Genomic DNA, 22,206 nt, shown 5'->3' with positions numbered 1-22,206 from the left:
ATATTACTTCTTTCTCAAGTAATGAGCTTGCACAGCAAGCATGGAGAATTTACCCCTGTAGATCCATAAGTTAAAACTGGTTCAAACACTGTTTTGTATACAGCTAATTTTGTGTTTTGACTAATTCAGATAAATGAGTTATCAATATCAGAATTTCACTTTAGGACAGACAATTGAGAAATGATAGGAATATAACAGGATTAGTATTTCAGTTTTCTAGATCTGGGCCATATAATAAAGTACCAAGAGAAATATTGCTCAAAATGCTACAGTTTTATTATATAAATGAAGCATTTTACACACACACTATACATTTAAATATCATTTTGTCAAAATTGGAGATACAGAAATGGTTTGATGTAAAATCAGGTGTAAAGCAAGGGTTCACCTTATCTCCACTATTATTCTTCATCTCTGATCACATTACAGAGGAAAGTGTATTAAACCTGATATTAAAATTGGAGATATTAATCTCAGCAGATGATATTATGCTCATAAATGAATTCACTACCAGCAATAAAAAGACTGAAAATAGACAAGAATATAGAAAACCTTAATTACATTATAATGGAGAACCTATAGAACAAGTAAAATCAGCTATTTAGGAAGGCTGAATAGCTGATTTTTGGTGAAGATACAAATTAAATATGGAAGACAACATTTATGGATACAAGAACTGGGTTAGAAATAACACTTGATCAAAGACATTATTATTATTATTACCCAGGACCCTATAGAGTCAGAGACTCATCAAGGAGGTCCTTTTATCAAACACACAGCTCATCATACCATGCTTTAAACACACTCAGATTTTCTGCAGACACCACACTCTCAGGCAAGGCATTCCAATCATTCACAACTGTGCATGAAAAAAACCTGCTGCTTACTCCCCTCCTTATACAGCTTCCAGGGATGACCTCTGGTTCTCCCTTGATCTCCCACTATTTTCTGTAGAACCTCTTACTAACTTGTAGGGCTCTATCATATCTCCTCCTCCTGTCCACCAGACTCAGCAAGTTGCATCTTCTCAATCTTTCCTCATACTCGACATTCTAAAGGTTAGAAACTACCTTAGTCAGTCACCTCTGGACCCTCTCCAACATCTCTTCATCCTTCTGAAAACCAGGTGATCAAATCTGGGCACAATAGTCCATGTGTGGCCTAATCAAAGCCTTATGCAATGGAACAAGAATCTCCCTGCTTCTTTAAGTCAGTGTCCTCTGCATCATTCCCAGAAGCCTTTGTGTTGTCCACAATTTTGGCTATATGTCCCCAAAATTTCAGATCCTTATCCACTATCACCCTCAGATCTCTTATTTCCTCCACCTCCGACAATATATCCTTGCCAATCATAAATTCTGCATCCCATTTTTGTTTTCCAAATTTTAAAACCTTACATTTTTGCAACATTGTACTTATATCCCCATTCCCAATCACTCAATTCATTCAAGTCTTGTAAGACCACAACATCTTCGCTACTCTTCATGGCTTGTCCCAACTTTGCATCATCTACAAACAACTGAATATCTCCATCCAAATCTTCTCCAATATTATTACATACAGGTTAACATCAATGGTCCTAAAACAGATCCATGAGGCACACCACTAGTGACTTTCCTCTTTCAGGATATTGCTCCCCCATGCACAACTTGTTGATATCCCTATCAGTTAGCCAGTCTCCATTCCATTGCACCAATCTAATATCCAACCCCATCCACTCCAGTTTGGCTATCAACTTATCATGCGGTAAAATATCAAAAGCCTTTGCAAAATCTAAGTATATTACTGTGTATCCTTCTCCTCTGTCCATGGAAGCAGTCACCTTATTGTAATAAGTAAGTAGATTACTAAAACATGACCTCCCTTTAGCAAATTCATGCTGTCTATCAAAGATAGATAATACCATTGTTGTCAACCCAATTCTGGAACCTAGTTCTCACAAGCTTCTCCAACAACTTAACTACAACACCTGACCCACAGATAGGCCTATAGTTTGATGCTTGAGTTCTATCGCCTCCTTTATGAAGTGGCATATTTTTTGCCCTCCTTCCACTCCTTGGGAACTTTACAGAGTGCAAGACTCGTATTAAAAAATATGTCAAGGCTGGCATCAACTCCCTGTCACATTCCTTCAGAATACATATCAAGTCCCACAGCCTTATTTACATCTAGTTTGCTCAACTCCCCATACTAGGGACTACTGATATGATACTTCTGAGAGGAGTGAACAGATAGCATCAGAGGTAGAATCATATGAAAAATGAAGTTATTTAGAAAGAACTTGACATTGTTAGGAATCCGGAACATGTGAGTAGAGCTGATCTAAGATGGTATGTCACTTAAACAGAATGGAAGAGTAAAGGTGAGAAAAATAGATATTTAATGCCAGGATGGCAAGGAAAAAAAAATCTCTGGAAGGGGATATCAGGATCTGGATGTATTGATGTAGTTAGCAATGCTCTCATACAAGTAAAATATAAATAAGATCTGACAAGATTATGGAGCAGAATTTTTGATAAGAAGTTAATAATGTACGAGGGCTGTTCGATAAGTCCGTGCAAAGTTGAAGAGGTGGTGCCACAGTACTTATCGAGGTTATTTTTAGTTGCAGCTGTTGGAGGATTACACACTAAGTTTCAGTCAGATAGATCTATTACTCTGTGTTTGGCATTCATTTGAATCTATCAAGCACCGTGATTTGTGAAAAATGGATGAGAAAGACTTTCATGTAGTGATTAAAGTTTACTTTTTGAAAGGCAAAACGGCTCAGGAAACCAAAGCTAAGCTTGGTAAACATTATGGTGAGTCTGCACCTTCAATTAGAATGGGTTATAAGTGGTTTAGTTACTTTCGAAGTGGCCATATGAGAACAAGTGACGCTGAACATTCTGGACACCCTGTTGAGGTCACTGCTCCAGAAGTTATTGAAAAAATCCATGATATGGTGATGGATGATAGAGGAGTGAAGGTGCATGAAATTGTTAAGGCTGTGGGCAATGCAAATGAACTGCATACATAATATTTTACATGTGAGAAAACTATCTGCAAGATGGGTGCCACATTTGCTCACACTGGATCAAAAAGCATCAACGTGTGAACTGTTGAATCTCTGGATTCTGTTGAAACAGCTTGAAGCTGTTTCAACAGAATCCAGAGGAATTTTTGCATCATTTTGTAAAAGTGGATGAAACATGGATTCATCACTACCAGCCTGAGACCAAGGAACACTCAAAACAATGGGTCGCAAGTGGGGAATCTGCACCAAAGAAAGCTAAAACCGTTCTTTCAGCAGGAAAGGTTATATGGCTACCATCTTCTGGGATGCTCATGGCATAATCTTCATAGACTTCTTGGAAAAGGGCAAAACTGTATTATGGAGTGTATTATGCATCTTTGCTGGATCATTTAAATAATGAAATAAATGAAAAACGATCACACTTGGCGAAAAAGAAGATTCTTTTTCACCATGACAACACACCTGCTCACTCTCTGCAATTGTGACCACAGAATTGTTTGATTTATGTTACGAAGTCCTTTTGCACCCCCCCCCCCCATACTTTCCAGATTTGGCTCCCTTGGACTATTATCTGTTTCCAGACATGAAAAAACGGCTGGCAGGAAAGAGATTTTCATCAAACGATGAGGTGATTGCCGAAATAACTGCCTATTTTGAAGAGTTTGACAAATCATACCATATGGATGGGATCAAAAACTCGAGCATCGTTGGACTAAGTGTATAGACTTCAAAGGAGACTATGTTGAAAAATAAAAAATGTTTGTCTCAAAGAAAATCGTTTTCTTCATTTTTGCACGGACTTATCGAACAACCCCTCATGAACTTATCATGTAGTATTGTCATCCTGTACACCCCTTCAGGGGTACATATCAAATCTGGATATGATTGAGATCAGTTAAATTATTTTTGATAGTGATATCTTCAGATTGTATCGAATACAGAATTGTATTCTGTATTCGATACAATCGATTGGATACAGAAGCGTATCGATGATTTGAAATAAATAGTGATCATTGTTTTGGGGAGAATAATAAAACGGGAGTGTCCTCATATTGAAGGAATCATATTGAGGAATCTAGTCTCTCAAGCAAAAATATTGAATAAGAGTAGTCAGTTCAGAAAGTAAAGGTGGGTGGGGATATAAAGGGATGTTGCCATTTCTATTACTAATGCCAGAAGTATCAGAAACAAGAGGGAGGAGTTTTTGGCATTGTTTAGTGCAACCTCACCAAAAGTTATAGGCATTAGTGAGACTTGGCTAACATCAGATGATGTCGTTACAGCGATAGAATGTGAAAGGTTTAGTATTTTCAGGGAAGATAAAGAAAATAGGAAGGGGGAGTAGTACTGCTCTTGATAGCAGATGAATTGCAACCAAAAGGAATAGGAGAGAGGTGGGGGCGGCCATTCATTTGAAGCAATCTGGTGTGAGATTAAGACCAATAAGACAAAATATACAGTTGGTTGTTGCTATACGCCAGGGAGTTCCACAGATGATCTGGAAGACATGCATTGCCAAATTGGTACAATGAGTACAAGTCGAGTGATTATTATGGGGGACTTTGACTATGTAGATACAGACTGGATGAAAGATCACATGGCAGAAAGGAAATAGAATTTATACACCTGCTGAGAGATAATTACTAAAGGCAACATGCAATGGAGGGGACTAGGTCATAGGATCAGAAGAGCTATCCATAACCAAGGTGACAAAATTGCCTCCAATTGGTGAAAGTGACCATGTCTTGACTTGGGAGATTGTAAAACATGAGGAATATTCTATCAAGGGATATTTGTGGAACTACAAGGCAGGTGATTATGACATGCTTAGGAAAAAAGCTTAAATCTATATCATGGCATAAAACACTGCAGGGTAAGGATATTATAAGTGCATGGGATATAGTTAAGGGTTATCTAGAGCAGTGCTTCCCAAACTTATGGATGCCAAGGCCCCCTTTGGAAAAATTAAAATATTTCACAGTACCCATTGGAAAAAAAAAAAGTAATATAGACATATATTATTATAATATTTATTGTATTTATATTCAATACAATTTATATTCAAGATTTTGCCTTTGTAATCTTTTTTCTATTTTTATCAATACCTTTGAAATGAAACTTATACGAATAAGCATATATTTACTAATATTCATCAATCGCCAAAATGCGCAAGAAGCAAAATTTGTGAACCAACAACAGTGTGTGATTTTTCCATTAAAATATAAAAAAGAACAAAAAAAGAAATAATAAAAATTAAATAAATTTCTTTTAAGATTGAAAAACAAATCTACTTAGTCTTAAAGCATTTTAAATTTGTTTTCATTATTTCACAACCACCCTCAACAAAACTTATGATCCTCAAGGGAACCGCGGCCCACAGTTTGGGAAGCACTGATCTAGAGGAAGCAGTATTAAATTGGAGGGTTAATCAGGTAGTAGTTACATGGATGAGTAATATCATTAAGCACAAGCTGCAGAAGAAGAAAATGCTGTGGAGGGTATAAAGAAAAAGGTAACCAGCAAACTCATGAATAGCACAAGGCTCAGGCAAGAAAGATGACCAATGTGCCAAGGAAGGCAAAATCAGATTATTAGAAGAATTTAGCCTGGCAGGCCAAAGGAAATCCCAAAGAGTTATTTTGTTATTTGGCAAGTAAGAGGAAGAATAACTATGGAAGATTAACCTTAATGAGTGACAATGGTCACGAGGAGACAGAAGCGGATAAATAGTTTAGTTACTGAGTGACCACTTTGCAAGCATATATATTCCTAATGAGGTTACTACTTTAACCTATGTGACAGACACTAATGTAGGAACAGAGGTGGATGAATTGGAGTTCCTTAGAATATTACAGAATCTCGATGTAAATACAGCTGTGGGATTAGATGGGATATCAGCTAGGGTTTTGCGATACTGGCAATGCCTTTGACTAAGCTGTTTAAGTCTCATCTCTGGTAGAGTTCCAAGGGAGTGGAAAGAGGGCAAAATTATTCCTTTGCATAAGGGTGGTTCTAAGACTATAGGAGCAAATTATAGACCAATCAGTAACTCAGGTGTGGTGGTATAAGTACCAGAAAAATTGATAAAAAAGAGAATTTAAGAATTGGTAGATAAAAATATGATACTGTATGAGGGTCAGTATGTCTTTGTGAGAGGTTGGTCATATCTTAGTAATTTACTAACTTTTTATAATAGAGTAACAGTTGAGTTAGATAAAGGAAATGGCTACACAATGATTTTGCTCGATTTTGCAAAGGTATTTGACAGAATACCACATGGAACGCTGTTACACAAATTAGAACAAATGGAGATTTATATGACACTGGTTAAGTGGAAGGCAAGGTTCAGTGCTGGGACCATTGCTGTTTAATTTAGGTAGAATACTAGTTAATCAATGCAATGTGGAGAGGCTTGCAGGATGACTTAATTAAGCTGTCAGTATGAGAAAAATTAATGGTTGTCAGTTTAATGTCGAGAAATGTAAAGTTATGCATTTTGGGATAAATAGATTACAAGCCATGTATCACATTGATGGCACTGTAGTCCAGGAAATAAATGAAGCTAGAGATTTAGGGGTGGTGGTAGACAGAGAGTTAAAGTTTAAAGGACACGATGCTAAGGTAGCCCATAAGATTATTTGGCTAGTGAAGAACACATTAACAAGTAGAGGTAAGGAAGTTGTAATTTCTCTTTATAAGGCCTTGTTATGCCCACATCTGGATTACTGTGCTGAAATATGATCCCCCTGTGATTCTTGGGAAGGTGGAAGCGGTGGAGTGGATTCAGAGGTGAGTGGCCTGTGTGAAATGTTCCCTATGAGATACGTTGAATATCTATGGATTGCAGAAGTTGGTTGATAGGAGAAAAAGAGGGAATATGATAGAAACATTAAGTTGCTTAAAGGATTTTATAGGAGAAATGTTTCAGCACTTTGCTAGAGGGACTAGAACAAGGAGTCGTTGAAAGTTTATTTTTCACTTGGTTAGACTATAATAAATTTTAATCCTTTATCCAAGTGTGAGCAAACAAAGTTTGCACCTGAAAGTATCTTCAGGACTAGGGTAAGGTAGTACAACACTGGGAACTCGTTGTAAAGGTGGAACAAGCTAACATCACTCCTATCTCAGTATCTCCCATAATGGAAAACATATCTCCTTGCGGATATGTATAATGTTATGCATTAAGGGAAGGGCCACTACCCAGACTAGTTTCGATCTTTCTTGAGGTCTCCTCAGTGGGAGCCAGGCCCAAGTGGAGATACCAGGCAGGAGCATTAGCAAGGTCATCTCTACCTATAGGAGTTGCCAAATGGTGTGCCACCTTTTTATTAAATTACTCTGGATTTAGAGAAAGATGTTGAAAGTTTATTTTTCACTTGGTTAGACTGTAATAAATTTAGTTTAATTCAAGTGTGAGCAAACAAAGTTTGCACCTGAAAGTATTTTCAGGACTGGGGTAAGGTAGTACAACACCGGGAAATCGTTGCAAAGGTGGAGCAAGCTAACATGCAACGAGTTGCCCGGTGTTGTACTACCTTACCCCAGTCCTGAAGATACTTTCAGGTGCAAACTTTGTTTGCTCACACTTGGATAAAGGATTAAACTAAATTTATTATAGAACAAGGAGTCACCCCTGGAAGTTGAATAAAGGTGTGGTCAGTAGGGGCATGAGGGACTAGATTTTTTGCTTGGAGAGTGGTGAATGAGTGGAATGGGTTGCCAGACTCAGTTGTGAATGTTTTTTCTGTCAATGGGTTCAAGGAGAAGTATGATAGATGGTGTGGATTGATTGGATCTCCTGCAATGAGTCTTCAGACTTCATGAAGGTGCCCGTATAATAATAATATTGAAATGACGTATATGCATAAAAGTTTGGAAAATAATCAAAATTGAATAACATTCAGATCTGAACTATAATATTACAGATATTGTTACATAAAAAAAGTTTGAAAACAACAAGCAAACCTTTGACTAAATGAAAAAATCTGTTAAAAATATTGATTGATTCACCCAGATGAAGAAAGAAATCTGAAAAATCCTTAACAACCTGAAGACAAACAAGGCATCTGGTCCAGATGGTATTCCATCTATTATGTTAAAAAATTGCATCCCAGAACTAACCACTATCCTGTATCGCCTCGTCAATCTATCCTATTCAACTGACATCTACCCAACAATATGGAAACAGGTCCACATCCAGCCCATCCCAAAGAAAGGTGATAAAAGTCAACCAACGAACTACTGTCCAATTGCTCTCACTTTGGTTCTCTCAAAAATTATGGAGAAGGTCATCAACTAATCAGTGACCAGCAGTATGGATTCTGCCACTCATGATCTACAGCTGATCTTGCTTTTACCACCTGCCTATGGACTCAAGCCACAGAGAAATTTTTAGAAACTCACGTGAATACCCTTGACATTTCAAAGGCATTGGATCTGGGGTTTGGCATGGCCTACTCACCAAATTGCCATCCTATGGTTTGCCTTCCCCATTCTGCAACTGGATCACCAACTTTCTCACTGGTCATTCACTACGTGTCATGGTGGACAGCTTACTCTCCTCAGATTTTCCCACCAGTGCAAGAGTACCCCAGGATTTGGGTGATTAGCCGAGTGGTGGTCAGCATATCCACTCTCCGGTCAAAAGGCTGCTGGTTCAAATCCTGCCATGGGCTTGGTTTGTAATTGTCTGTGAAAATGCTAGTGGTGGAAGTAGATGGCGTTGATGTAAATGGTGAATTGAGTGGTGGAGACGGTTGTAAAGTATGTGCTCTCCCTCGATGAGTCTTTGGACTCCTTGCAGGTGACCAGGGACCTGAACTCATATCTCCTAGCTATATCCCACTGGGCCAAGGACAACAAGGAAGAGCTTGCATCCCTACCCCCTTACCTTCAGTAATACTTAGATATCCAAACACAATCACATTTCTCTTCTTGGACTGATTTGCACCTCCGATCTTTCCTGGCACAACCATAATTCAACTGTAGTTTCTGCAGCTGCCAAAAAACTTGGTGTACTTTTTTTGCACAAGACATTACCTCACACCTTCACAGCTGCTAACTCTTTACAAACCCAAATCCACCCACCCATGGAATATTGCTCCCATATTTGGTTGTGCACCAAAATCCTCTTAAGATTACTCGATTCTACCCAGAAGAGGGCAATCTGGCTAATTAATGATCCTTCTCTCACAGACCCACTTCAATCCCTCTCTCATAGATGTCCAATTTCTGTTGTGCCTCTTCTATAGGTACTTGGACAGTGCTCTGCTGAATTGGCCTGTATTATTCCTCTACTCTCCTCCAAAATCATTAAAACAAGAGCCACTGCTAACCAACACCCTTTTACAGTCCATCTTAAAACTCGACGAACCAACTTCACTGCCTCTTCTTTTATTCCATCTACTTCTGTGCTTTGGAACAGTCTCCCACACTCTGCCTTTCCCAAAGATTACAACCATCAGCTGTTCAAGCAAAATATGAATAGACTCCTTTCTTCTATTCCTCTTGCACACACACTTCACTAGTGGACTATAGGTCTTGTGGCCTTTCGTGTGTGAACCAGGTATTAAAAAATAAAACATTGGCTAAAAAGATAAACAAATAAACACTCCATAGCTGGACACTAGAAATTAAAGAAGCAGTCATGAAAAGCAACAAAATTCTGTAGAAAGTTCCTGAATAGCAAATCAGTTTGCATTTTTATAGAATACAGAAACAAAGGTCAATAAAAACTAAGTTGTGTGGAAAAGGAACAAAACATTCACAAAAAGATCTTGCAAAAATAGGGAAGATAAATATCATGAAAACAGTAAACTGTTTTTCCTAGAAATATTATCACCAACATATCAAAATTCTCATCTATTTGTAAGATGTACGCTTGAGTGTACTTATCAGGAGTTAGTTTACATTATTATTTGCCTGCTGCCAACATATTTTTTCAAAATTAGTCTGTTACCCTGCTTGGAGTCAATGGACACCCCCATGAGCAAGATGCATCATGCCATGTAACAAGTTACTTCTTTGTAGCTGGTCTAAATTGGAGGAATATGCTTCCAAGTCAGTGCAACTGTGTCTAGGTGAAATGACTGCAAGAAGGGAACTATGGAGTTTGGGAGGCATTGTGATAGGATACCATGTTGCAGGCCTATCTGTTTGGCAAATTGTTGACAAATTTGGCCATCCAGGTCAACAACAAACAGTGATAGCATACTAAGGCGGAAGCGCAGGGAGTCAACTGCAAGTACTACTCACGGTGGACATCCCCCCACACTCACCGAATGTGGTCATAAGGGTTCTATGAAGGATATGTAAAAACTACCATTCTTTGACTGACACGTTGAATGTGGAGTTTCGGACATCGATTGGAACAGGAATCTGCACAAAAACATTCAGAACTGAATCTCCCAACATGGGTTTCCATGGTAGGACTGCAGTATGCAAGCTCCACATTATCTGAACCAACATGCAGCAGCATCTTCAGTGGTGCAGAAAGCATATACAGTGAGACACAGAAGCTTGAAAAGCTGTGTTATGGAGCAACAAATCACACTTCACCTTTTACTGAGCAGATGGACAGGTGTGGATGTGACAGATGCCTAGTAAATGTCTCTTACCATAGTGTGTAACCCCAACTATGAAATTGGGAGGTGGTGGTGGTATAATGGTATCATCCTGTTTTTCCTGCTTTGGCTTCAGACCTCTGTTTGCAGTGCCACAAACATTGAACTCTGAGAGGTATCTGAACATTCTGGATAATGCGATGCTTTCTACTCTGTGGCGATTTCACAGAACTGACCATTGTCTCTTTCAGCAAAACAATGCACCATGTCATAAGGCTGCTGCTGTAACTGCATGGTTTGTGAACATCGTCACCACACCTGACTGGCCTGTACAGAGCCCAGGTCTCAACCTTGTTGAACATTTGTAGGATGAACTAGAACATCGGGTGAGATCAAGGGATATATGCCCACAACAGTCCAGGACCTCGTTACATGCTTACAGGAAGAATGGTCCAAAATTTCCATTGATCATTATTATATGCTTGTGGAAAGTATGCCCTTTAGGATTACTGCAGTTATTGCTGTGAAAGGAGGTCCTACATCTCATTAAGGTGGGTTCTATAGCTGTTTGTTCCTCATGATATAGTGTTAATTAACTTCTTTCCAAGCAGTATATATTCCTTTCTCACCGAAGTCCTCATATGGCTGGCCATCACCCAAGTAATCACCTCATTGTCACTCTCACCATCTGGAGAGAGAGAGAGAGAGAGAGAGAGATTCAACACCTTTTTTACAATAACATCCTCTGATGAGATAATCAAATCCAAGACCCTTGATCACCATGTAATCTTTGTTATGCACTGCTTAAGGTAGTTGTCCTTGTAAAACTCAAATTCATTTTCTTTGCCTCCAGATGCTGTCTCTTCATTTCAGTCTATATCACCGTAATTAAAATCACTTATAATGATCACCCTTTTCTTATTAACTAGTCCAATTTGCCTATGTGCTTCCTTCTCACTGCTCTTCACATTACTAGGTCTATAGCAACACCCATCAAACTAGATATTTCATTCTGTTCACTTACACCATATTGCTTTAAAACCACTGCCACTATCTGTCATTTCATCTCCACTTTAGATGGAGATAATTCTTCTGTTACCATCAGCCCCCTCCCCTCATTCTATCCTGCCTGTCCTCATAAAAAACATCATATCCGTTCATCTCTGTTCTATCAGAATGTCATCCTCATTTAATCATGTCTCACTTATTCCAACAATTTTTGAATATACTCTATTAATGCTACAGTTTGATTTCCTTTTTTTTTTTTTTTGAATGCTTCTGGTATTTGTAAACATACATATTTAGCTTATTTCTGGTTTTATAACAAGCCTTCCCAACCTCAAATGTGACTTCTCTATACTTCTCCTTGGCCATTTGTATCACTGATCTTGCATCTCTCCACAGACCTGTTACCTGTTTGTTCCCCTCACACATCCCTAGTCATCCCAGTCCTTTCTTGTACTCGCATCTGCTCCTGTATCCATCATGCACTCTTCTCATGTGGTGTCTACCTCTTCACTCCGACCCTCCCCTTCCGTTTCCCAGTTTGTGTTCAGCATGCCACTCATTTGTATTCACATCCTACCCTACTTTCTTGCTGTTCACCACCTCTTGTTTTCTCAGTTCCATTCACTTCAGTCATCACTTTCTTGCAGCAACAATTTTCCCAGCTGACTCACACCAAATCCATTTAAATGTAGCCTATCTCTTTTATACAGCTCCATCTGTTCCTCAAATTCATCCTACTACAAATTCACAAAATAAATTCCTTTCTCTTCAAACATTTCTGCTAGCATCCCATTCATACTCCTCATTCACTGTTCTCATCTCATTACTGTCATACCTAGGCAACACGCTAACTACTTTTCCTACCACACTGTTATCTTTTACTTTCCTTAGCAACCTCCTGATACCCATCTTTACATTCTCCTTGTTGCCATCCAGATCATTTGTGCATATATTGTCAGATCTTGCATTTCAGTCTGTTAACAGCTCATCTCATATGGATAAAATAGATATGTTATGCTTCATTTCCATGTTATTAAATTTCAGTGATACTTCATCTATGTTTTGATTGATGTGCATCAATCAAAAGGCTAGTAGCCTGTATTTAGTACATTAGTATTAAAACTGTGTGTGCGTGCATGCATGCATGCATGCAGGATTAGATAATCTGTAAATCTTTCTCTAAAAACCAAATAAGAGTGGTGTCTCATACTATCCAGTGGAAATCAGCTCCCATCTAAAGGCAATCACAAAAAAATTTATCCATGGGAGGATTTGAATCTATAGTTCATAGGTTGGAGAGTGGATGTATTAATCACTCAGGTCTTCCTCTGGGTCTTTGTCTTGTCATACTGGCATCAAATACCACATTCATTAAGCTTTCCTCTCCCATTATATTTAAATGACCATACCACTTTAGATTAACTTGTTTTTTATATTTTCTTAAATGCTAATGATGTCAAGTTCCTTATTACTCTTCATTTTTAATATTCTGTCAGTGATTGCTATTTGTTCACTCCCTTGATTTTTTCTCAGAACTCTATTTGTTGGTCTATAATGAATTTTGTTTCTAATCCATTTTTCACATGGTTGTAATATATTCTTGTATGCTGTGAATAGTTCAGTGTTTCAGCTAATTTTTATCTACTTCCATATAACTTTATTCTTCTGGGTGCCCACTAGGCTAGATTTGTTTATTCTGTTATCTGATTCCATTGATAATGCACCATCTTCACCAAAATATTATGCTTAAATATCTGAAGTATGTTAATTATTCAATAGGTTCTCTATTGAGAATGTAGGTAATGTTTTCCATGTTTTTGCTTATTTTTGCTATATGTTTAATGGCAAATTTTCATCTAGATTAGTTACAGTAATTATTCAATTTAGTCCTGAGAACTTGTATTAGATTTATTTAGAATAAATCTGTATTCTGATTACAAGCATAGAATAAATAGATTACATGAATAACACTGGCCAACAAAAAAAAAAATTTTTCTGCTGATTATGATCTGACACTTGTTTTTTACTAATTTACTGTTAGTTTACTAACAGTTTTTTACTGTTAGTAAACGAATAAATGCGTAAGAACCTGCAACGGCACGTACTAGCGCTTTGAACGTGAGAGAGGCCGAGAACTGACCTAATACATTTAGGTGGTGATGAAAAGTAGGCAATGACAACTGCCTAAAACAAACGAATGCTATATGCATCATAGCGGACAAAGAACGATCGAAATCAGTCAATCGTTAATCGATCGTGAAAGTATGATGAGCGTTTATAACGTTCCAATAAAGTCTCTGGTTTTTTTTGTCTTGTTAATTGCATGTTAGTCGGCAGTGAAGAAAATACATCATGTCTACTACTCGAAAATGTGTCAATAGTGTAGATTCCTTCTGCTACATTTGTGGCAGCTTTACTGTTCCCAATCAAAGGACAAATATCACTGATTTCGTTAAGAAAGTGTACTTTGCATACTTTGACGTAAAATTTGCAGATCAGGACAATTCATGGGCTCCAAATAAAGTGTGTAAGTCGTGTAGAAAATTTACGACAGTGGAGCAAGGGAAAACGCCAAAAATTAGCTTTTGGCATTCCAATGATTTGGCGTGAACCGAAAAATCACGTAGATGATTGCTATTTTGGTTCAGTTCAGACTTCTGGTTATAATAAGAAGAATAAGAAAAAAATTGTGTATCCAAATCTCGACTCCGCAATTCGGCCAGTTGCTCATTCCAATGAAATAGCCGTGCCAATTTATAAAGGACTTCCTTTACTTGAGAACGAGCATCATCGGGATATGCCAGATGTTCTTGAGGAGTAAGACCCGGATGTTGATTTAGACAATGAAAATTTAATTTCTAGTTCTGGACCGCAACGTTTTACTCAAGCAGAATTGAATGACTTAGTAAGAGATTTGGGCCTATCAAAGGAATCATCGGAATTGTTAACTTCAAGATTAAATGAAAAAAACTTCTGGAGCAAGATACGAAGATAACTTTTTATCGTAGCAGGGAAAGTAATCTTGTACAATATTTTAAACACGAGTGTGGGTTTGTTTACTGTAACAATGTGTCAGGTTTACTAACTGAAATGAGTGTTGTACAATATCATCGAAATGAGTGGCTTTTATTTATCGACAGTTCAAGCAGAAGTCTGTCTGTCTTACTACACAATGGGAATGTATATGGCTAATTCCTATTGGCTATTCAGTCCACTTAAAGGAAACATATGAGGACATTAAAAAGGTTCTGAAGTTATTAAAATATACAGACCATAACTGGATCATCTGTGTGGATCTTAAAATGGTGGACTTTTTACTTGGCTTTTAAAGAGGATATACAAAGTTTCCGTATTTTTATGCTTCTGTGATAGTCGAGCTAGAAACCAACACTGGAGTCAGAAACATTGGCCTCTTAGAATATCCTTAAATGTTGGAGAACAGATGTTATAAATCAACCTTTAATCGACAGAGAAAAAATCATTTTTCCACCTCTACACATCAAACTAGGTCTTATGAAGCTGTATGTTAAAGCTTTAGATTTACAAGGTGACTGTTTCCAATACATATGTGAAAAATTTCCATGACTTAGTTATGAAAAAATTAAAGCCGGTGTATTTGATGGACCACAAATTAGAACTTTAATGAGGGACCCAAATTTCATCAACTCTATGAACAAAATTGAGAAAGAGGCCTGGACTTCATTTACAATAGTTGCGAATAATTTTCTTGGAAACAAAAAAGCGTGCAATTACAAAGATCTAGTGGAAACAAATGCTTGAAAATTTCCAGCGCCTATGTTGCAACATGAGCATAAAGCTTCATTTCCTATACAGTTATCTTGATAGATTTCTCGAGAATGTAGGTGCTGTAAGCAATGAACAAGGCGAAAGATTTCATCAGGACTTAAAAACTATGGAAGATCGGTACCAAGGAAGAAGTGATTCTCACATGATGGCCGACTACTGTTGGAGTATTCAAGGGGATTGCCAAAACAAAACACACAGCAGAAATTGCTACAAACAAAAATTTATTACCTGAAACTCATGTGTAAGTAAAATTGTTATTTTTTTTATAAATATTCTTGTAATTTTTAATGGATATTGTTAAGTAGTTATGTATCTAATTATCGGCCTCTCTCGCATTCAAAGCACCAGTACGTGCCGTTGCAGGTTCTTACGCATTTATTCGTTTACTAACAAGCGAGAGCAGTGAGTGCTCCGATTCTGATCTGCGCACCGCTTTGAATAATAGGCTATACTTCGGCAATTTTTCGAATTTCTTGATAAAAAGTTAGGAACAGATTTTTAAAAGTACATACTTTCAGAAAATAATATTAAAAAATCGATTTTTTTGATCCTCTAAATAGTACTGCCTCCTTAAAACTATCAAAAACTTACAAATTAGCAAAAAGAAAATGCCATAGAGGAAAAACCTGACATGATAGAGAAAAATGGGTTTGATATTTGAAATCAGCACACCCAAATTAGTAAAAACACAAGTCTCATATAAAAGTCAGCAAAAATTGTGTTGGACTGTGTAATTAGTTAGAATAAAAAGAATAGATTAAAATAAATCTGTATTCTGATATCAGATTGTTTTATACTTGATATTACATCAAACATATTCTTGTGCTGCCTTCAGCTGTAACCACTAATGTAAATTGGCAGAGTCATCAATGTATTCGTTCTCTAGCCAAAAGGCTGTGGAACAAATACATTGATGACTACATACCTACATACACAACTTGCTGATAGGTATCAGCAAGTTGTGTATGTAGAAACAATATCCCATAAGAGGCAAATCACTGGTGGTGTGCCTCAGGGTCTGTTTTAGGGCCATTACTGTTAAACCTGTATGTTAATGATATTGGTGAAGATTTGGATGGGTGTATTCAGTTGTGTGCAGATGATGCAAAGTTGAGACAAACTATGAAGAGTAGAGAAGATGTTGTGGCCTTACAAGAAGACTTGAATAAATTGAGTGAATGGGCATGATAATGGGGGGGATACTAGTTCAACGTTGCAAAATGTAATGTTTTAAAATTTGGGAAACAAAGATGTGATATAGAATTTGTGCTTGGTGGGGATATATTGTTGGATGTGGAGGAAATAAGATATCTTGGGGTAATAGTGGATAAGGATCTGAAATTTAGGGGACACATTGCCAAAATTTTGAGCACAACACAAAGAATTCTGGGAATGATGTGGAGGACACAGACTTGTAGAAGTAAGGAGATTCTTGTTCCATTGTATTTTTCTTGGTTGATATCGCTTTGCCAGTTCATCCTTGCTTGGGGGGGGGGGGGGGGGGTCTTTCACCGTTGAAGGAGAAGAATAAGAATAATTATTGCTAACCATCCACCATACTATACCATTTAAAAGAATCTGGTAGCAAAAGTAATGTATAGTGAATAGTTATGCTTCAAACTTCTCTTCTCTCCACACTTTCCTGTGATAAGTACATTTATCTAAAATCTCTCAAGTTACCAAATTTCTGTCTATTAGTAAGCACTGCAGATTTGGCTTTCATTTGGTTCTGATCTCTGGAATGTTGAATATGAATCAAGGTTGAGAAAATGTAATTTTCAGAGTCTAGTGCAGGGTTTCTAAAACTTTTTCTACGATGGAGCACTTCACAAATCCTGAAATTTTCACGGAAGACCTTGGTTATTTTGTAATGTATTAATTATTAATTAATTAAACATCATTAAATTAATTTGTGCTGATTTTCATTGACATATCCTATTCTGATCACTAAAAATTTATAATATTATAAGTACTTGCGAGTGAATGCTGACTTTTTCTCCTGTGTGCTGGTAGTTTTCCCCTCCTTTTGTACATCCTGGAGATCTTTGTAGGCTTGAGGTGGATGACTCACTATCTGTTCCGTCACAAACACCTTCAATAAGAGATTTCTTAATACCAAAATTAAACAAGGTGCCTTGTCTCTTATTCATATTAGAATTTAAATCTATATTCCTATTACTTTTAAAAAACCATGGCACTCCGGTTTCAGAATAAGCACTTACACACTGCAATACGAACTTGCGAAGAAAGTATTCAGTATTAATAGATTTGAGAACCGGATACAGACTATCTTGATCTTCAATTTCAGTGGAAAAATTTTCTTTATACTTCCTTGCTGATTGGTCACTGACTTTTGCAACACAGATGTTATTTCATTCAGTTTTGAGAACACACCGCCCATTGTTGTAATCGGCTTGCAGGCAATTTTTATGATCGGTCATAAACGGCAGTATTCTCTTTCTTGATTGTTGAAAGATTTCGATGTGTGAAAATTAACTATAATTCATGAATATTTCCATGTTTAAAAATATGACTCTTGGTCACTGACATTTGCTACACAGATGTCATTTCCTTCAGTTTTGAGAACAGAGGATATGCCTCCCATTGTTATAATCCGCTTGCTGGCAATTTTTATGACCCATCATAAACAGAAGTATTCCCTTTCCCAAATGTTGAAAGGTTTCGATGTGTGAAAATTAACGATACATGGATGTTATTAGGCGTTCTGGGTCTGAGCTTTTCGAATATTCACGAATATTATTCTCCTCAGAATATTTCTACTATAAAAAATTTATTCATGAAAAATGCTTAGAAAACTAAAATGACAAATTATTGAACTTCTCGCAGAACACCTATTCACTTTCCGCAGAACACAGTTTGAGAAACCCTGGTCTAGTGGATAGCAGAAAGAACAGGGAATATATGATAGAGACCTACAAGTTAATAATGGGTTGTTATAGGATCAGTTGGAGAGGTTTTACAGAAAACAGTGGGAGATCAGGGGGAGAACCAGAGATCATCCCTGGAAGCTGTGTAAGGAGGGTGTGAACAGGGGAATGAGAAGCAGGTTTTTTTGCATACAGAGTTGTGAATGATTGGAATGCCTTGCTTGAGAGTGTGGTGTCTGCAGAGAATTTGAGTGTGTTTAAGGCATGGTATGATGAGCTGTGTGTACGACAAAAGGATCTCCTAGATGAGTCTTTGACTCCATGTGGTCTTGAGATGATACTAAGTGTTTCAACACTTGGCTACCAGGGGGAAGAACAAGAGATCACTCCTTGAAGTTGAGTAAAAGTGTGGTTAGTAGGGGCATTAGGACTAGATTTTTCCTTGGAGAGTTGTGAATGAGTGGAATGGGTTGCCAGAGTTAGTTAATGCTTTGTCTGTTAATAGGTTCAAGGAGAAGTGTGACAGATTATGTGGATAGTTTGGGTCTCCAGTGATGAGTCTTCTGACTCTGTGCAGGTGCCTGTATAATAATAAAATTCCTACAGGTATCGTATCTTATTAGTGCTATTTCTTTTTTCAGCCATTAGTATCCACAGATTTTCGCTTCTGATGCTCAGCAATTTTTTTTTTTTACCATTTTTGTGGGTAATACCTCATCTTCATTTCTTTTTTTTATATACCTCATTCACTTTTTTTAGGTGTCTTAATTAACAATTCCATAATTAGAACATGTATCTTGACTTAAAATGAAAATTATTGAAAAATAACAGAACTATTAAAGTGTTATCCTTTAAAATTAATATAGATGTTGTTTCAAACTGCTTACAGACTTTTTCAACCAAGTGCTACTTTTAGTTTATCAGCAATTTTCATATTTATTTGATTTACTACTTGTTTTTTTATATATAAATATGAACAAAATATATTATTCTTACTTTGTGTTGTATTATTTTCAAAATGTTTCTTGCAGAAACATTTTGAAGAAAAAGAAATACTGATTTTAAAATGCTAACTTAATGCAATCCTTTCTTTCAAACCAAGGAATGAAGAAATTTTTGAGAAGGCGGTTGTATGAAGGTGAGCTTCAGTTACAAATTACCAGTGTTTCTGATCGCTCATTGTGGGAAAAAGAACGATGCCAAAGAGGGCAAGTTTTTATATTATCTTTTTTGTGTTAATAATATTGCTTTATAACTGCATACATTTTTCTTGAAAAACTAACACAACTAGTTGACATCTCGCTAATCATTGAGAGAGTCAAATGCAAATTAATACATTTACCACTTTCCAAAAAACCAGTATTTCGTTGGAAAAACCAAATAAGAGTTTTTCAAGGGAAGTCAGCTGGTTTCAGTAGTAATATTTTTCCTCCTGGATTCTTGGGTTTTCATCCCACTGAAAGGTATAACCTTGGCTAGAAGAATGAACACAGTTCACAGACAATAATAGATTGACTTCTTAATTGCTTCAGCTATAATTTCAAAACAAAAGATCATCAGAAAACAGTCAGTAAGTAATCCTGTCCAGATAGAAAAGGGATGCCAAAGCTTCTCTTGCTGCATTTTGATATTATAATATGATTTGTAAGCTCATTAATAAAATATGTTATCTTTCTGTTGTATTACAGTATGTACTAAAATCATTAAAAGAGAGAATTTATTATTACGAATTCCAAGACTACAAGTCTCTTTTCGTTCTTTAAGTTACCTGTCTCAGTAGTCCCGTTGGCTGTAGACAAGCTTACATAGCCCCCCTTTTTTTTTTAAGTAAAAAAAAAAAAACAAAAAAAAAAACTTTAATATTGATTCCATCATTCTCTAGTCCAGAGCAGGTAACTTTATAAACTCATTCCTACCTGATTTCAGGTATCCAAAGCCCTGTTTTGCTAACTATTCTCTTCCATTATTTTTAAGTGACCATATTGCCTTTCATTAATCCATGTGTTAAGACAAGTCCTAGGAGAAACTCATGTTAGATGCTTAATGAGTGAAACATGCTGAGAAAGGATTAAAAATATTATTTTATTCTTCCAATATTTTGTCAGTCACTGAGACATTGTCAGGGACTACAATATGAGACTTGTAACACATACACACACAAAGGCAGCACAAAACTAATAAGTCAGATAAGAAATGGATATCTTCTTCTGAGATGTGGTGTTACAGAAGGCTGTTGAAGATATCATATACTTGAAAGGCGTACAAATTAATGGGTGTTAGAAAAGATCAGTAGAATTTTAAGGCTCCTTAAGGATATTGACAGAAGAAAGTTAAAATATTTTGGACACAGAAAGGATGGAAGGAGGACTTCTCAGAACAGTCATAGAAGGTATATATATATAGTTTGGCAGCTCCTATAGGAGGAGATGACCTTGCTAATGCTTCTGTCTTGGTATCTCCATTTGGGCCTGGCTCCCACTGAAGAGACCTCAATAAAGGTCGAAACTAGTCTGGGTAGTGGCCCTTCCTTTAATGCATAACATTAGACATATCCGCAAGGAGATGTGTTTTGCATTATGGGAGATACTGAGATAGGAGTGTTGGTAACTTGCTCCACCTTTGCAAGGAGTGCCCTGGTATTGTACCACCTTACCCCAGTCCTGAAGATACTTTCAGGTGCAAACTTTGTTTGCTCACACTTGGATAAAGGATTAAAGTAAATTTATTATACTCTTCTTCTTATTATTGTGCTATTCTATCAAAGGTCAGCGACCATCTTGGCGAACAAACTGCGCTCTTGTGCTAATCTGAGCAGTTGTGCACTGTTCTTTCCTGTCCACGTCTTGATGTTGTCAAACCATGATATTCTTTTTCTTCCTCTAGTTCCTTTGCCATCAATTCTTCCTACCAAAATAGTTTGTAGAAGTTGGTATTTGCTGTTTCTCATGATGTGTCCAAGATATGATGTTTTTCGTTTCTTGATTATTTGTACAAGATGTTTAGCTTTGCCAATGGATTTTAAGACATCTTCATTGGTAATTTTTTCTGTCCATGATATCTTTAGCATTCTTCTGTATAGCCACATCTCAAAGGCTTCGATTTTCTTGATGGTTGTCGCCTTCAATGTCCATGTTTCAACTCCATAGAGCAGAATAGACCACACGTAACATTTCAGCATTCGGCATCTGACTTCCATGTTTAGGTCTTTATTGCAGAATAGTGTTCTCATTTTCATGAAGGACTGCCATGCAACTTCAATCCTTGTCTTTATATCTATTTCTGGATCCCTCCGTTCATTAAGCCAGCAACCAAGATATTTATATCTTGACACTTGATCAATATTTTTCCCATTGAGTGTCAGTTTCATTGATGAGGCTGGATGTTTGCTGATGATCATGTATTTTGTCTTGTTGATGTTTATATTTATTCCCATTCTTTGGCTTTCTATGTATACTCTGTCAACGAGTTTTTGGAGATCCATAATGTTATCTGCAATTAGCATGGTGTCATCTGCATATCGTAGGTTGTTAATAATCTTTCCATTTATTGTGATTCCCTCTGGACATTCTTCCAATGCTTTTTTAAAGATTACCTCTGCATATATGTTGAACAGGAGTGGTGAGAGCACACATCCTTGTCTCACTCCTCTTTTGATGTTAATATCACTGGTGGTAATGTTGTCTAATTGAACGGTAGCTGACTGATTCCAATACAGATTTGTTATTAGTCTTATGTCTTGTTCGTCTAGCCTTATTTGTTGAAGGATTTCTATTAAGTTGGTGTGTCTGACGTTGTCGAATGCTTTTTCAAAATCTATGAAACACATAAAGACAGATTTCTGTTTTTCTATGCATTTTTGTATCAATATTTGGGTACAGAAAAGGGCCTCTCTAGTACCAAAACCATTCCGAAAGCCGAATTATGT

General features: G+C 37.0%; 1 protein-coding gene across 1 annotated transcript in view; it reads left to right on the top strand.

Annotated features, from left to right (window-relative positions):
• Positions 1-22,206, top strand: part of Cerk (Ceramide kinase) — a 204,599-nt gene that overhangs the window by 129,526 nt on the left and 52,867 nt on the right. The window contains exon 7 of the mRNA XM_090390715.1: positions 19,384-19,489. Within this exon, the coding sequence (XP_090246841.1) occupies positions 19,384-19,489 (106 nt within the window). The remainder of the gene's footprint in view (positions 1-19,383; positions 19,490-22,206) is intronic.

The sequence above is a fragment of the Typopeltis vanoorti genome, chromosome 3, assembly GCF_054136105.1.
Source record: "Typopeltis vanoorti isolate ZY-2024b chromosome 3, IOZ_Tvanoo_1.0, whole genome shotgun sequence".
In the NCBI taxonomy this organism is placed as follows: Eukaryota; Metazoa; Arthropoda; class Arachnida; order Uropygi; family Thelyphonidae; genus Typopeltis; species Typopeltis vanoorti.
This window is presented reverse-complemented; position numbering and strand designations above follow the sequence as displayed.